Source organism: Aphidius gifuensis, linkage group LG4 (genome assembly GCF_014905175.1).
Source record: "Aphidius gifuensis isolate YNYX2018 linkage group LG4, ASM1490517v1, whole genome shotgun sequence".
Lineage (NCBI taxonomy): Eukaryota > Metazoa > Arthropoda > Insecta > Hymenoptera > Braconidae > Aphidius > Aphidius gifuensis.
Genome location: NC_057791.1, coordinates 15,024,018 through 15,041,081, shown reverse-complemented (window position 1 = coordinate 15,041,081; position 17,064 = coordinate 15,024,018). Strand labels below are relative to the sequence as shown.

The following is a 17,064-nucleotide window of genomic DNA, read 5'->3' as shown; positions in this document are numbered from 1 at the left end:
TTAAAAAATAAGAAAATGCATACTATATGCGAAATTCTATCAGGACATGTCTTAATTTAAAACCCAGTGTCCTAGTTTGGCAAGATTCTTTTCCAATTAATCTGATATTCCAAACTGACACATGCGGAGAAATTAGTGGAGAAATATGTTCTCCGAGTTTTCTCCGAAATCACTGATATTTCTCCGCATGGGTCAATATGGGAAAAATTCGGAGTTACCGAGGAAAACCTCGAAAAATATTTTCACGAAAAATGCGCAAAAGAGCACCACATCAGTTAAAAAATTTATAATGTGCTTTTAATGTGCTTATAATAAGGACGTTTTTTTTTTTATTGTGGTTATACTAATTTGCATTTCTCAGCTTTTTTAATTTATTCTTTTCAATCCTTTTTTTTTACTCCCTCTTTTATTTCAAACTGCTCATCCTGCTCATGACGTTCTTGAATCTTGACTCACACAGCCACACACAGGCCAACACATAGTCAAGTGTCAACATAACAAAGCAACAAAGTGAAATCGTACTATATTTTTAAATGACGTAGTGTATGTGTTTGACCATAAGTCTTGTGTTTTTCAAATGTGTTAATTTATTGACTACTCGATAATAATAATCAAAAAAAGTGACAATTAAAATTTTAAAGGATTATTCAAATAATTACGTAAGTTTTATTAATATTTTTATAATAATAAAATAAACTTTTTATTGAGGTTATGTATGTTATAAATAAATTGAGAGAATTTAACGGTCCTGACACACTTGTTTGTCTAGTGTACTTTTAATTTTATCATTTTCTGTATTATCGGTTGTTAGTTTCGATTCCAAATGTGACGGGTAGCGACCTCCAGCAGTCTCAGCTGTTAATAATTTCCACAATCGAAATCCGGAATTTGAATTTAAAATAGTACACGCGCGCGTGTAGCAATACAGTGTCTCAACAATTTCAATCGAAAAAAAATTGTAGATATATTTTTTCAATTAAAAATAAACTATTGTTCCTCGATTTGTAGATATTCAATAAATTTTTCTTCGTTTATTTTAATCATGAAATGGCAATGAGCATTCTTGTTGGGAGAAAAAAATATGTCTTTATAATTAATGTTCTATTTTGAAAGCGAAATAGTACGATAATTAATGAATTACTTAATTGTATGTATCTATAATTATTATCTATATAAACTCATGCGCAATATCACCTCTGACATTATTTCAAAATCTCATGAAGGTCACATGTTATCAAAAAAACTCTTGACGTAATTCTTTTGCCATCATTCAAAAACATTTAAAAATCGAGATATAATTTATCTTTTACTTTTGCCTTTCTGGGGTTTTAAATAATTTAATAATTTTTCTCAAATTTTCATCACTTTTTTATACACATTTTTATTTATGTAATTTTTTTTTTTTTTTTTTTCTTAATCAATAATACATGATCTACATTTATTAAACATAATCGTACTGATAGTCAATTAGGCTTTTATTTTACCTCTTTTTCTTGTTCCTTTTGCCATTTTTTTTTTTGTTTCTAAACAAAACCATATGTACCAAATTAAGAAAATTAAATAAATAAAAGTTTCAGGTACTGTTTTATTTGATATATAATTAAACCATTTTAAATAATCTTATGTATTCCATTGATGAAAAAATAAGATTAATATTCTCAATAAAAATAATAGTATAATCTCATGAAACTTGAAAAAATCAATTAACAAAGAAAAAAAAAAAGAATCAAGATAATTTGAGTTAAAATAAGTAAATAAATAAAGTGTATGATTAAGAAATAAAAATTTCAATTTTATAATTATAAATTAAATAAATTTCTATTTTATAATTATTTTATAATATCTAATAAACAAAAAAAAGGTACAAATAATTTCATGAAGGGTGCCTTTTTGTATCAATCTTGATTTTGTTCTTTTTTTTTTTTTTAAATGTCCAACTTTCTTCCCATGAGACTTCGATAATGTTTCGACTGATATTGCATTTGATAAATAAAAAAAAAATTAATATTTTCGATTTATTTAATTTATCCTGAATTTTATTATTAATTAACAACTAATTATTAATTTTTCCAGTTATATTTTCGTCTATTTTGCACCCTTCTAAACCATAAAAATCTACAGAATAAATACAAATGTATTCTATGAAGCTAGACAAAAACAAAGCAAAATAGAAAAAATAGATACTGTCAAATACTACACGTTTTCAAGCAAATAAGTAGGAAATAATAACTGCTATTCTTTTTACGCTTAAAAAAAAAAAAATATGATAACTTAATCATAACAATTAGATAAAACTAATATTTGACAAAAAAAAAAAAAAAATCATCAAATTTATGATTAAATAATCAGGCTAAATCATTTTTTTTTTTTTTTTGTTTTTTTTTTCTCTGTCTCTTTGGTATATATAATTTTGCATTATCTCTATTTAAATATATATGTATATATATATTTTTGAATTATTAATTAAGACGAATTAATTTTGTATACATTTTTTTTTTTTTTGTTTATTATTATGCACTGATAAGTGCATTTAATATATGGAGTCCAGTTAAAACTCATAATTTTCCATTCAAGTCTGCTCGTGATTGACGTTTTCGTCCCATGTTGCAAATCTTAAAATGACATAGGGCCATATCTGAAATGAAAAAAGAAATGGATAATTATTATTTTAATTACTTAAAAATTATCAACAATTTATAAGGTCAAGGTTTTTATTTAATATGCATTAATTTGAATGAGAAAAAAAATAAATATAAATCAAGTTTATTGATATGTGTAGTCAGAATAATTGTTAGTCAGTTGAGAGAAAATTAACAAATGATTAAGTTTGATAAATAAAAAAACATATTATTTTGTATATGTTGATGTTATTATTGAAATCATATTGACATAAATATTGTGTCCAATTTGACAGGCTTATTTTATAATCAATTATTAGATCGAGTATTGTCCCAGCAAGATTTTTCTAACTATTCATATAAGTCAAATGATATTTAAAAAATAAAAAAAAAATAAAAATATAAACACGTGACGTGTATAAAATTATGCTTTTATTTTTCTTTGTTATTTCATCTGTCAGATAAGTCAAGTGGCTTCAATTGTCATTATAAGCAATAGTCATTTTTTTTTTTTTTTATATTATTTTTATCTTTTTAATAATCTGAATGCTATTGATACTCAACACGGGTGGCTAATTGCTTCATTCGTTTTCATCATAATAATTTTTTTTTTTTCATTAATATCTTTAAAATTTCTCTATATTTTTTCTCATGTATTATTACTGATTTCATAAAATCTCATTCATTTATGAATTAAAAAAATTACTTGGTGTGAAAAATAAAAGTAAAAAATATTTTTCAGAGTGAGGTAGATTCAGCGGGAATTAGTTCAAGGTAGTTTTTTATAAAATGTAATGATAAAAAGTAAATAAAAATATCAAATTAGTGTTCTAAAAAAAAATCTATGAATTTTTTAAATATGAGTATATTGCATTGCTTTATTTATTTACTTACAACTTGTTCTTTTGCCCGAATTAATTGATCCTTGATTAACACGAGCACTTGGAATTGGTAACATTTCCGATTGTTCACCAGAAAATTCAGTTTGAATTGGTTGTATTCGATGATTTCTTGCCTTTGCTTCAAGCATTGCTTGTATTTCATACTGTGCTTCTTTTAATTCTTGTTCATCTTCAATCATTTCATTTTTTAATTCAGCAACTTGTTTTAGCCTTTGTAGCAACAACTGTAATTCATATTATTTATTTATTTTTTTTTCAAACAAAATATTTATATTAAAAATGTCGTTATAATTTTTTTTTGATTTCTTACAAATCCTTCTGTATCATCAGCAAAATTTTCAGCGTAAATCATACCAGGTAGTGGTTCAGGTTCACCATAACATGTAGAAACTGACAAAATTATTAACAAGCACGTTAAGTGCCTGCGAATTTTATTTGTCATAACTCTGTTATTCATCAGCACTGTAACAAAAAAAAAAAATCATAAAAAACGAATTTAATTAATTTTTATACTTCAATTAACTGTCGTTTTTAAATAAAAAAAAAAAAAAAATTAATCTAAAAGTAACCTAGCTTGAACTCACCCTTTCCCTTTATAATAAAAAAAATAAAAAAAAATAAAAATCTCATTACAAATATTCCATATCTCATAATGAATATTGTTCTTAAAAATTAAAATGCATGTCAGGAATTCGAGCTTGATCCAAAATCTAAGAAAGATTGATCTCATTAATTTCATCAAACTTCTAAGTCACGTATTCCTAATCTTCATTGACCCCCTCTTGATTTTACACAAGTGTATTCATTTTTTTTCTTCAATATAATAACAACAAATAATTCCTATATCGATTTTTTTGTATATTAATTTTACTGTATGACCTTTCTTTTTCTTTTTAAAATTGATTATGATGATATTCTTCGAGATAAATGTTGAACATTGAAATAATATTAAAGTATTGTTGATCTATTTAATTGTAATAAAATTTTATCATCATGATGAAATTACAGCTGTTACCACGCGTGTAATAGATCGAGTATTTCCACTTGTTGCTCCTTCATAAAATATCCTACCTTACAATAAAAAAAATATATATATCTTAATAATAATAAAAAATAATAATAATAATTTATCAATGAATGAGTTACTTTCATTGAATAGTATATTTCCTTTATTTATTTTCATGTGTAAATAGTAATTTGTATTTTATTTAAAATCATATGATTTTTTTAATTAACTCTATAAATTTTCCATGTAAATATATACAATATTGTTTACACTGGAAAAAAAATCACTTATGAATCAATTAAAAACTAGATTAAACTTACTTTTTTTATTCAATAAAAAAAATTAATAGATTTTTATTTTTTTTTTTCCTTTTGAGAATTATTATTGCCATTAATCAAAAAGTATTATTTTTTTTTATTGTAAAATAATAATAAACCATTTACAAATTGCGTAGAAATAATTTTTAATTGATTTGTTTTTTTTTTTTTCCTTATTTTTTATGAATGATGAAATTTGAATTGAGTAAACTATAGTTAAATTTTTTTTAACACTGATAAAACAAAAAAAAAAATTATAAAATTAAAAAAAATTATTAATATAATTTTAGTAATTCCTACCTCGATTGTCTTCTATCTCGTTTTATTCTCCGTTTAATCACAATAAATTGGTTTATTTTTTATATTTTAAATAAATTGACTTAATAGTTTATTATTTAATAATAAATTTATTTAAATCACTATATTATTATGAAAATTTAAAATAAAAAATAATTTTTTTTTTTTTGCATTGACTGATCAAAAGGGATGATCCACAATGATGCGTCAATGATTATTCGTCAAGTGAAGCGTTGTGGTCCGATGCGCCCTCTTTTGTACCCTCTGACACCCCACCTGCAGGACCGCGCATCCTCCCACCCACATGTTTATTTTTTATCCTTCATATACAACTCATTCATTACGTCTCATCTCAGGTATTTGACCACTAATCTTTCAATTTTCTGCCACATATCGCTTTATCGCTGTCAAGAAATTTATTATTATATTTTTGTTTAATTCTATTTTTATTTTATTATATATTTTATTTACTTTTATAAATATAATCTTTTACTTTTTCTTTTTCAATATATACATGTGTGATTGACACATACAACAAAAATTAATATTAATAGTTTTTTTTTGTTTAAATTCAATTGGAAATTAAATAAAATTAATAAAAATAAATTTTCTTTTTTTTTGTTCTTTGACAAGTAGTAATATCTTGCATTAGTCAGACCATAATGTAATTTTTTTTTTTTGTTTATAGATATTCAATTATTTTTTAAATTTATTTGCTTTATTTTAATGAAAAATTATTGTTTTATAGAATGTCGGATAATGAGCAACAGGATGAAAAACCATTTGCGGTTGAAAAAGCAAAAACTGGACGAGCTAAATGTAAAAAATGTAAAGCTGTTATTGAAAAAGACACCATAAGAATTGCAAAATTAGTAAATAGTCCATTTTCAGAAGGTAAAATGAAAGCTTGGCATCATGTTGATTGTTTATTTGATGTATTTGCTAAACAACGAGCAACAACAAAAAGAATTGATGATCCAGAAGATGATATTGACGGTTGGAATGAATTATCCAATGACGATAAAAAAATCATAACTGACAAATTAAATGAATTTGAAAATAACAGTGAGTTTATTATTAAGAGACTTTAATGCTTGTATTAATTTCTACTTGTATTAATTTTTTATTTAAATTATTTTTCAGCGCCATATAAAAATTTAAAACGTCAATCAACTCAATCACAAGCTGGACCAAGTTCAAAAAAAAAAAAGCCATCAAATGATACAGAAAAAACTGTCGATACATCTGACATATCATTAAATAAAAATGAAAATAAATCATCAAATAATCCTGATGACAGTTTTAGATCATTTCGAAGACTCTGTGTTGACATTGCAAATGCCAGTGCTTATACAGAAAAAACTGCTTGTATTAAAAAAATGTTTCAATTTGGATCAAGCGAAGGTACGTTAAACAACTTATCATAACCTACTAAAAATAAAACAATACAAAAATTTTTAAACTCACCAATAATATAACGTTTGTGACAATATTTAAAATATTTTTTTTAAAAAACTACAAAAATTTTTATCCACTTTTTAAGTCAATAAAGAGTTTTTTTTTTTTTTTTCTATTCAAAAAATAATCACTAAGTCATTTCCATTCTATCGAATAAACAATTAAAATATTTTAATTAATTTATTCATAAACAACACTTGAATATAAAAAAAAAAATACCATGCACTTTATTAAACAATTTAAAAAATTTACTAAAAGTTCAAAATAATTTTTTAAAATATAGTTTATTTGTTTAATTAAATATTTATTATAATGAAATTACTGCAATCACTGTATAACAAGTATTGACTTACCAAGTCGTTTACTGTGTCTTATAAGCATGACATCCCCACTTGTTGCTAAAATAAAATATCATTGTAGTAGTTTAACTATGACGAGCCCCCTCGTGTATATACATCAGTCAGCTTGGCACCAACAACAACAACTACTCCACTCTTCTCTAATTATTTTCATTCACATTGTCTTATCAAAATTTTTTTTTTTCTTCTGTTTATTCTATTTTTCATTAATTTTTGTTTATTTTCATACAACTTTGTTTACTTTATTAAATCATTATCTAAATATCACTATTTTGCATTTTATAATTTAAATTAATTTTTTTAATTCTTTAATGTTTACATGTATATACACGAGAGTTTTAGGTCGACGAAGTTCAAGTTCTATCGGTGGTGATATGATTAAAATTAAAAAATTTTAAGATATTCAATTATTGAAGATTAATTAACATATCAATATTGCTACAATGCCATTAAATGTCATTCGATTAAATATATTTATTTATTTTTATTAACTTTGATAAGTATTTGTGAAAAAAAAAAATTTAATTTTTTTCTCTTTACATTGATAAGTATTTAGATTTTTTTTAAAATACATGGCCATGTAAAAATATAACCTTCCAAAACTGTCATGGGTCTTTGAAAATTAATCGCAAATATTTTTTCACATCCGTTTTAAAATTATGCAATATATTTTATGACGCAAAATTCGAAAAAATTAATGAATAAAATAATAGTCATAATTAAAGGCGTAATAAACTCTTTTTTTTTTTTTTTTTTTGTTGTAGAAAGTTTCATGTAAAATTATATTCAAAATGAATTATTTATTTAATTTATATCTAATCTACTTAGTTTTTTTTTTTTTCTTTTAATTTATTCATTTTTTTTTTTTCTATATATGTTGCACAATACATTATACGTTACAATCATTCAGAGTGGTCTTGATATGATATCAATAATTTAAAGCTGATATATATAAAATATATAATTTTTATTTCTTTCCTCATTCAGGCTTTTAAATTCACACATATTTTTTTTTTTTTTTTATTATTATTTTAAACTTTAACACTCGGAATATATTATTGTTAATTAATTTTTAAATTTTAAATTAAACAAATAAATATTATCGAATGCATAAATAAATAATTTATTTATAAATTTTCCATAATTTAATTTAAATAAATTTTTTTTATCATAAAATTATTAGACAAACAAGTAAATATTTTTATAATTTTTACTGAAAAATAAATTTACTATTAGAAATAATTTTTTAACTTTTTTAAAATTTTTTTTAAATTATGTATTAGTAATTCAAATGAGAAATTTAAATTTTAAATTATTATTTTACTTGTTGAATATCCAAGTTACATGTATGTAGTTTTTTTAAATTTATTATCTAGCTGAGAATAATTCATTATTGGAGAATTTATTTGGTAAAAATTATACATAATAACCTTGACCTTATTGCCATTGATTACAACTGCATATATTGTCATAAATTAACTCACAACATTTAGATTTTGTTAATTAAATCTCCATCTCCATGTCTAATTTTTTTCAATAAAATAATTTGATTATAATTCATTGAAAAATTTTCTTTTTTACTTTCGAGTTTTTCTCTATTTTTTCTCTATTAGTAAAAAAAGATTCAGATATTAAACAGTTTTGTTAATTTAGTTCACTACTTTGTTTATTAATGCAATTTATAATTATGATATTTTCTGAATACATATATCTCGTTAGAATTTTTAATATGAAAAAAAAAGCAGTCAATGAAATATATCGTTTCGTAATTCATGAAATTAAAATTCAATTAAAATTCCCAATAGGGTTTATTGACTTGTGTTTATATTAAAATTGGTTGATTAAAATTATTAGCATTGAAAAAAATTTAAGTAAAATATTTTTATTGATTTATTTTCGTTGAATAATAATTAACAAATTATTATAAATAAAATTACAAAATGTTTTTTGTTTGTTATTTATATTGATAAATTGCACAATTTGAAAATTCTCGATTTACTCTCGCGTGATCATTTCCAAAGAAATATATATGATGTCATTGAAAGATTATTTACTATTTACAAAATCACGTCATACACATGACTTTTAACCCAATAACATATTTGCCATGATACTGTAATATATTATTTTTTAAAGACGTAATTTTTTAGTTAGGTAGATACACTAAAATAGGGTGAAAAAGAGACAAACAGATTGAGTCAATATGTCGCGTCATTAGCATATAATAATGTGGTATTTATTTGTGCTATGAAAGATATCGAGAGAGAGAAATTTTGATGCCACGCAGTCTGTAAAATAAATGTTGCATATTTATCCTTTTTTTAAAACAAAACAATGATATTTATTTTTCATTTATTTTATTAACTAACAAATGATGAATAAATAAATTTAATTAGTACAATAAAAATTAGAGACTTTTAATGAAATTTTATACCTTTTTATATTTTATTTTTTGTCAATTTACTTTGCTTGCTTACTTTCAATCACAATGTCATTTATTTCATTTGATAATTTACTACACTTAAGGAGGTTATGCAGCTATCACTTTTTTTTTTTTAAATATAATGAGAATTTTCTGAAATTTTGTACACAAGTAGATCTTTTCATTCTGAATACAACGGTGTAATTATTTTCTTATGTTGATCGGTTAAATTTTTTGTAATTAATTATTGAAAATAATATTTAACATTCAACCTTAAGGAGATTTCAACCATTTTTTTCGGATAAAAAAAATGATGAAAAAGTCTTGAAAAAAATCACACATATACTAGAAACCGAGTTTTATTAATTGCGCAAAAAATTTTCATATGTTGATTGGTCAATTAATGAGAAATTAATTATAAACTTTACAAAAATTAGATGTGGCAACGTATGGCATGTTCAAACACACACACATACCCGCAATCCCATATATTGTATACGGGGCGCAGGCGCTTTTCACTTTATTTTTCTACAGTGTAGCCCGATTTCAGTTTTGTCTGTTACGTCAGAAGCGCCCCTCAACACCCGCAATGAATTTGTGCATAACCCCCTTAATTGTTCAGATAGTAAAAAAGGAATATATATTTAAATATATTTAAAATACACATTTAACGAGACAAAAAAAAAGTAGTCAACTCGTGCAGATTCTCATAATCGTAAATTTATTAGTATTTTATTATTAATAGTAATAAAAAAAAAATTATAACAATAAACACTGTCGAGACATTGAATTTGAGTATAATAACACGCTCAATTAGTTGCTGTAATTGTGACCACCCAAGCATTTTTGTTTGTGTCGGTCTATTGCCCGATAAATTGAGAGTAATTATAACTCGAAAAATAATACAAACAAAAATCTATATACATATTTATATTAATTTTAATATTTTATATTTATTTGGCACACTTTAATTTCTATATTTTACAAATTTTTATTTTGACAATTTTAATATAAAAAATATCTTGTCATTTATTTCACCGGAAACTACGAAAAAACATGTGTTAATATTGAGATTATATCAATGAGGTAATGACCTCTTTTTTACCCTCTTAAAATTATGTAATATAAATATTTATTTTTTTTATAAATTAAACTAAATATATCATAATTATAAAAATCCTAAAAATTGTTAAAAATTTTTATATTATTTATATTTAAATGATAATAATAATCTTTGACCTGATAAACTTTTTTTTTGGTAATTATTTTTTTGATATATCTTTTAAATGCATGTGTAATAATAAAAAAACATATCAACAATTTGTGAAGGCACGTGCGATGTTTAGTCATTTGTACTGGATAGTTTTTTTTTTTTTTTAAATATATTCAATAATATGTATACAAACATATACCGAATGTGTTATTATCATGTTGTCTTATCAGCGTGTAACTTTCCGCGACGATTTATCCACGACCTTTCACATTCTCTACACTAGTGCATCCCAGGTTTTTTTTTTTTTTCTACTCATTTCACTTGGTTTAAATGTACAAATATAAGAAAGAGATATATAATTTATTTTTTTTTAAACGACAATAAGGGGAAATGAAAAATCACTAAATCATTAGAGGGGACATATTTGTGTCCAACCTCCAGTGATTGAGACAAAAAAAAAAAAAAAACAATATACTTGAAAATATGATTGTTCAATGATCAAAGACCATCACACAAATATTCTGTATACATGTGTATATTTTATGTGTTATTGTTTATTATAAACATACATATTTATGTTGTAAATTTAATAAAAAATTGATACAAGATATATCCAGTATTATTGATGAAGGAAGGACATTTCATAATTACTTGATATTTGATTACATGAGAATAATATAACAAAAAAAAAAAAATTCCAATGAAAATATATATAATTTTATTGATGAGTCATTTTACTTGGTATATCAATGATAAATAATTTTTATTATTTATTTAATTTTTTTTTTTTATAGATGGTTTTGAAGGCGACATATTGCTTTGGTGTAAATTATTACTTCCAATGGCTACAAAGAGGGTTTATCATTTACAAAGTAAACAACTTATTAAATTATTTTCACGTATTTTTGGTCAACATGAAGATGATATGCTTGAAGATTATGAAAATGGTGATATTGCTGAAACAATTATGAATTTTTTGGAAAAAAATACAGCTATTCAATATGCAAAAAAAAGTATTTTAACTTTACAAGAGGTTATTATTAATTTATTAATTATTTTTTGATAATTTTTTTAAAATCAATAATGCAAAAATTAATATGAGGGGTTATCAAAATTTCAATCATAATTTAAATCACTTAAATATTTTTTTATTTAACTTAAAATTACTTTTTGTTTTAATTAATTATTTATAATATTAAATAATAATAATGGCAATAATTAAATTTTAAAAAACAAGTAAAGTATAAAATTGTTTTTCTTGATTTTTATAATGACCCCTGTATGATTTCATGTGTCTTAAAAACTGTCTAAAGTCATCGTAAAACCATAACTTAATACATTGAATAACCCCTCATTTTATTGCAATTTTATCTGAGCTGTTATTCATCTTAATTTAATTACATGGAAAATTATAAATTGTCATTAAAAGGTAAACAAAAATATTCCATTAAAATTATCACAAATTAAAAATAATATTACATAAACAATCCGACATTTTTTTAACTTAACAAAAATATTATTTAAATATTTTTAAACTTATTTTCCAAATTTTTCTAATATTATTTTTATCTAATTAAATATAGGTTGATAATTTTCTAAATGAATTGACACAACTGACCACAGAAGATACCCAAACAGCAAAATTTAAATCTATCATTAAAAGGTAAAAAAATTATTTCTATTATTTTTAAAAAAATTATAATATATAAATTACTAATTACAGATGTACACCAAATGATTTAAAAATGATTATAAGATTTATAAAAAATGATTTACGAATAAAATGTGGTCCAAAGCATGTGTGAGTAATTAATAATATTTTTATTTGATTGGAAAATTACCATATGTGTATGTTTTTATTTACTTGTTTATTATTTGTTAGTCTCGAGGCAATTCATGAGGACGCATATCGGACATATCAACATTCAAACAATCTTGAGGAGGTTGTAAAAAAATTTACTAACAAGTCTGAAATACGTGTGAGTTCAACAAGTGCATCAACATCGGTGTCTGGTAAAGGCAAAGTTGCATTGATGACCCCAGTTTTACCAATGCTGGTGAGACCTTTATTTTTCATTCTTTTTAATTGAATTTTTTTTTTTTATTCTTTAAACAAATCTTTGATTAAATAAATTTTTTATTTTTTTATTTTTTTACAGGCTGAAGCATGTAAATCTGTTGAAATGGCTATTAAAAAATGTCCAAATGGCATGCTATCTGAAATTAAGTATGATGGTGAAAGAGTTCAAGTACACAAAAATGGAAATAAATTTAGTTATTTCAGTCGTTCCCTTAAATCAGTTATGCCACATAAGGTAAAAAATTAAATCATAAATGTCAATCATAAATGTCAAATAACAGTGCAAAGTCTTGTTCATAATGAATCGTTTACTTATTTAATGGAAAAAGTTTTGTCAGTATTAAACGTCGCAACCTTTTTAGGGAAAAAAAAAAATGAAATAAAATTTCTCCCTTTTGTTATACGTGATCAACCAAAAGTGATGTGAAATACACACTACTGCTTGGTGGATTACTGGAAAATCTTTGTATCATCATGAATTTATTTATTTTTATATGACAAAAGAATTTTTATTATGAGATTAATATTTAACACTGATAAAACATTCAACATGAAGAAAAAAAAAAAAGTTTTATCTTGTGATAACAGTTTGTTCGAATTTGTTGATATTTCGATTGATTTTTTTCTTTATATTTTTCTACAGTATACTTTAATTATTACTAAATGTTTTTAATGATTATTTTCAGGTAACTGATTTCGAAAAATTTATACCCAAGGCTTTTCCCAATGGTGACGATTTAATTCTCGACAGTGAAATAATCATGACTGATCGAACAACTGGACAACTTCTACCATTTGGCTCACTTGGTGGAAAAAAAGTTGTTATTTATTTTTACTATTATTTTATAATTCATTATTAATTATCAAAAAATTTAAAAAATATATTTTTTTTTCAGACAAAAGACAATCCAAATATAAATGTTTGCATATTTATTTTTGATTGTATTTATTATAATGGAGTAGTATTATTGAACAAGTAAGTAATTGAATAAAAAATAAATTTCTAATATAAATAATTTAATCGTCATGTATTATTTTAAAAGGACAATGAAAGAGCGTCGAAAAATACTGGAAAAACAAATGACAATAATTCCAAATCGTGTTATGCTATCAGAGGTTCAAGAGATACATGTAAGTATTGTCTTTAAATGCTTAAATATTAAAAATTATAATTATGCAAATTTATTTTTAAGGATCCACAAGATTTATCACAAATGATTGCAAAAGTTTTACGACTTGGTTTGGAAGGATTGGTACTGAAACCAACACATGTAAGTAATTTAATAATGAACAATTTGACTGAGAAATATATTATTGTTGTTTTTTTTTGATAGAGTATTTATGAACCAGGCAAACGACACTGGTTAAAAGTTAAAAAGGATTATTTATTTGATGGTGCAATGGCTGATACAGTAGATCTCGTTGTACTAGGAGCCTGGTATGGAACCGGCCGAAAGGGTGGTATGAAATCAATATTTCTCATGGGTTGTTATGACGAAGATAATGATATTTGGCTAACGGTAACTAAGGTACATTCTGGTCATGATGATGATACCCTTGCAAAACTACAAGATCAACTAAAAGATATGATTAAAATAAGTAAAGATCCATATCTTTTACCAAAATGGATTAAAGCCAACAATCGAATGGTTCCTGATTTCATTGCAAAAGATCCAAAGGTTAATTTTATATTTTTAAAAATTACAAATATTGATTATTTTATTTTTATATTGTTAATTATTTTTTAGACACAACCAGTTTGGGAAATAACTGGTGCTGAATTTACAAATCAAGGTTGTCATACTGCTGATTCTATAAGCATAAGATTTCCTCGTGTTACTAAAATAAGAGATGATAAAAATTGGTCAACTGCAACAACATTAAAAGAGTTAAAAGTATTATTTTCAAAAAGTTCAGATTCTATTGATTTTTCACTATTGGCACAATCAAGTGATAAAAAAAAGAAAAAAACAACTTTAGATCATTTTTTAAATATAAACAATGATAATTCAGTAGATACTGATGAACAATGTGAAAATAAAAATAATGAAAATGAAATTATTGATGTGGAAAATTTAATAATGAACAAGAAAACGAGTAATAATAATAGTAAAGCTGCTTTTCACGCAGTCATTGATAATGATGTAAGTTTTGTCATGCGTAAAATTATTATTTTTTTTTAATACAATTTATTTTATGGATATTTTATATTAATTATTTATTTTTTTACTTTTTTATTTTAGTCAACTGGAAATACTTCAAATTGGATTGAAGATCGTAAACCAATAAATGCATTGCCAGAAAATGCAAAGCCAAGATCTGAAAAATGCGACACTAAAGTTGTAAGTTTTACAAACTTTTTATTTTCTTTTTTTTTTTTATAAATTAAATTTAGTTTAGAGTTTACAAACAAGCTTGTTTCAACATTTAAAACTTTATTTAATTTCTTCTTTTAACTTTTATATTTACAACAATAATTTTTTTGTTTTTTTAATTATTTTCTAGAAACGAAAAGGAATTTTGAGTAAATTTTGTATAATTTTGGATGATGATATTCCAATAAACAGACGAAAAGTTTTGAAGCAAAAACTCACAACGTATCCTTTTTTAATAAATAAAATTATTATTATTTTATTAAATTAATTTTAGATCGTTACTAATGAAAAAGTCTAGAAGAATCATGGAATTTCGAGTAGTTATTTATCGTAATTTGTTGTGACTCATGTTCTGGCTAATATCTGGTCGATATAAAACACTACTGATATTAAAAATAATAACGCTGAAATTTTTCATAAATCCTTTGTCGAAAAAATAATAGAAATTATCAACCCAAGTTTCGAAAAATACTGATAGTAATTTCACAAATTACTTCTTTTTTTTTCAAGTATTTTCTCGTTTCATACATTTTAAATAAATTGCTATCTCGATAATTTCATTAAAAAAATAAACTACTCAATAATAATAACGACAATTGCTATATAATAATACTGACAAAGAAAATTTTCAAATACATTTTAACGATATTAAAAAATAACATATCTTAGGGGCACGCTCATCTTATTTTTTCTTGTTAGAATTTATCGCAAATCCCTCGAGTCCAACTGTCTATTTAAATTCCCTTGCAAATCTCTTAATGATCATCATGTTTTTTTTTTTTCAAATAAAAAAAAAAAGATCCAATTTCCATATTTCTTGTAATTTTCTTTTTTACTTGTGCTAAAATAATCAAAGAAAAAATTTTCTTTAACTAGTTTGTGATAGTCTTGGAGCGGAAGTTGAAAAAAAAAATAATTCACCATCGTCCAATGTTACACACATTATTCATGGAATAAATGAAATTACTATTTCAGAATTACGAGTAAGTTTATCTACTATTTTTAAAACTAATAAAAAATATATATACATTTGTTATTTAAATTTTTTGTATATTTTTATTTATGCTGACTTGTCGATACTTGGTCGTATCAGCTAGAGATACTACTTATACTCCAAGCTTGTATAATAGGATTAAAAGCGTTTAAACATTTTAATCGTATTTGTCGATAACATGTACACAATTAAATTATATTTGCTTCATCGTTATATTATCGAAAACTTTAGAAAATCACAAGTGATAGATAATAATTTTTCATTTATTTATCCTTGGTTAATTATTATAATTTAAATTTCACATTAGAATTTTATAAATATATTATTTATTTATCGACAATTTGTAATTTTATCAATTTTTTTTTCTTTGTAGATATATGAATTACCGTTGGCGAAACACGTAACTGAATCTTGGATTGATGCTATCGAGACAACGTCAATGTTGCAGAATGAGAAACGCTATGCCGTAACACTTGTTGGAGAATATTGCAGTTGTTCCTGTACTAAAAAATAATTGAATAAAAAAATAATACAAACATCAGGGAAATAAAAAAATTTTGATAATAAATAACACATATATTGAATTAAATTTTTGTACAACATTTACACAATGAAAATGAAAATTTTTCGATTAATCAGTAAATTTATTTGTGAACAATTTCATAGCATTTATTATTGTTTCGATTAGAAAATATACACATGGGAAATTTTTCTACTTACATGTGACATTTTTCTACATTTCTAATAATTTTTTTTTATTTATTTATAAATAAATAATCAAGCTGTAATTGTTGTTATATCCTCAGGTTATATTTTAATTATTTATTATCTTTTTTTTCGTTCAAATAAACCAATAATTTGTGTTATTATTTTCGGTCATAGTAATTAAATAAAAACCACAATATGCATATCATTTTATAAAAACAATAAAAATTAAATAATAAATTTATGTCAAGCATTGTTTTAACATTAAACTGACAAACAGAGTAGTAAGACTCGATGATTTTTATCGAATCAAAAGTG

At 23.2% G+C, this 17,064-nt stretch overlaps 2 protein-coding genes across 4 annotated transcripts; one reads left to right on the top strand and one right to left on the bottom strand.

Moving 5' to 3' along the window:
• Window positions 1-481: 481 nt before the first annotated feature.
• Window positions 482-16,984, top strand: LOC122855173 (DNA ligase 3). 2 transcript variants are annotated; one of them, XM_044156346.1, is made up of 19 exons: window positions 482-659; window positions 5,889-5,968; window positions 6,032-6,205; window positions 6,284-6,544; window positions 11,387-11,625; window positions 12,176-12,255; window positions 12,316-12,393; window positions 12,475-12,649; window positions 12,752-12,907; window positions 13,359-13,490; window positions 13,569-13,648; window positions 13,716-13,803; window positions 13,866-13,943; window positions 14,007-14,351; window positions 14,421-14,816; window positions 14,916-15,014; window positions 15,178-15,269; window positions 15,934-16,030; window positions 16,415-16,984. In XM_044156346.1, exons 3-19 carry the CDS (start codon window positions 6,040-6,042, stop codon window positions 16,553-16,555), a joined length of 2,703 nt encoding a protein of 900 aa, XP_044012281.1. In that variant the 5' UTR covers window positions 482-659; window positions 5,889-5,968; window positions 6,032-6,039; the 3' UTR covers window positions 16,556-16,984. The 2 variants fall into 2 exon arrangements, with proteins under 2 accessions (XP_044012281.1, XP_044012280.1); XM_044156345.1 differs by lacking the exon at window positions 482-659 and adding an exon at window positions 5,330-5,496 and having other exon boundaries at window positions 5,889-6,205.
• Window positions 2,065-6,945, bottom strand: LOC122855174. 2 transcript variants are annotated; one of them, XM_044156348.1, is made up of 4 exons: window positions 6,608-6,945; window positions 3,831-3,982; window positions 3,513-3,744; window positions 2,065-2,635 (listed from the first exon to the last, which is right to left on the bottom strand). In XM_044156348.1, the coding sequence occupies exons 2-4, from the start codon at window positions 3,975-3,977 to the stop codon at window positions 2,556-2,558; spliced, it is 459 nt and encodes a 152-aa protein (XP_044012283.1). In that variant the 5' UTR covers window positions 3,978-3,982; window positions 6,608-6,945; the 3' UTR covers window positions 2,065-2,555. The 2 variants fall into 2 exon arrangements, with proteins under 2 accessions (XP_044012283.1, XP_044012282.1); XM_044156347.1 differs by lacking the exon at window positions 6,608-6,945 and adding an exon at window positions 5,144-5,252.
• Window positions 16,985-17,064: the final 80 nt, after the last annotated feature.

Bases quoted from the DNA above. Each gene is read 5' to 3' on its own strand.
- LOC122855174 (XM_044156348.1), bottom strand. From the start codon at position 3,977: ATGAATAACAGAGTTATGACAAATAAAATTCGCAGGCACTTAACGTGC. The intron at 3,745-3,830 runs GTAAGAAATCAA...TATGAATTACAG, and splicing joins CTGATGATACAGAAGGATTT to TTGTTGCTACAAAGGCTAAA. The intron at 2,636-3,512 runs GTAAGTAAATAA...TTTTCATTTCAG, and splicing joins TTCGGGCAAAAGAACAAGTT to ATATGGCCCTATGTCATTTT.
- LOC122855173 (XM_044156345.1), top strand. From the start codon at position 5,330: ATGATCCACAATGATGCGTCAATGATTATTCGTCAAGTGAAGCGTTGT. The intron at 14,817-14,915 runs GTAAGTTTTGTC...TTTTTATTTTAG, and splicing joins ACGCAGTCATTGATAATGAT to TCAACTGGAAATACTTCAAA. The intron at 15,270-15,933 runs GTATCCTTTTTT...AGTTTGTGATAG, and splicing joins TTGAAGCAAAAACTCACAAC to TCTTGGAGCGGAAGTTGAAA.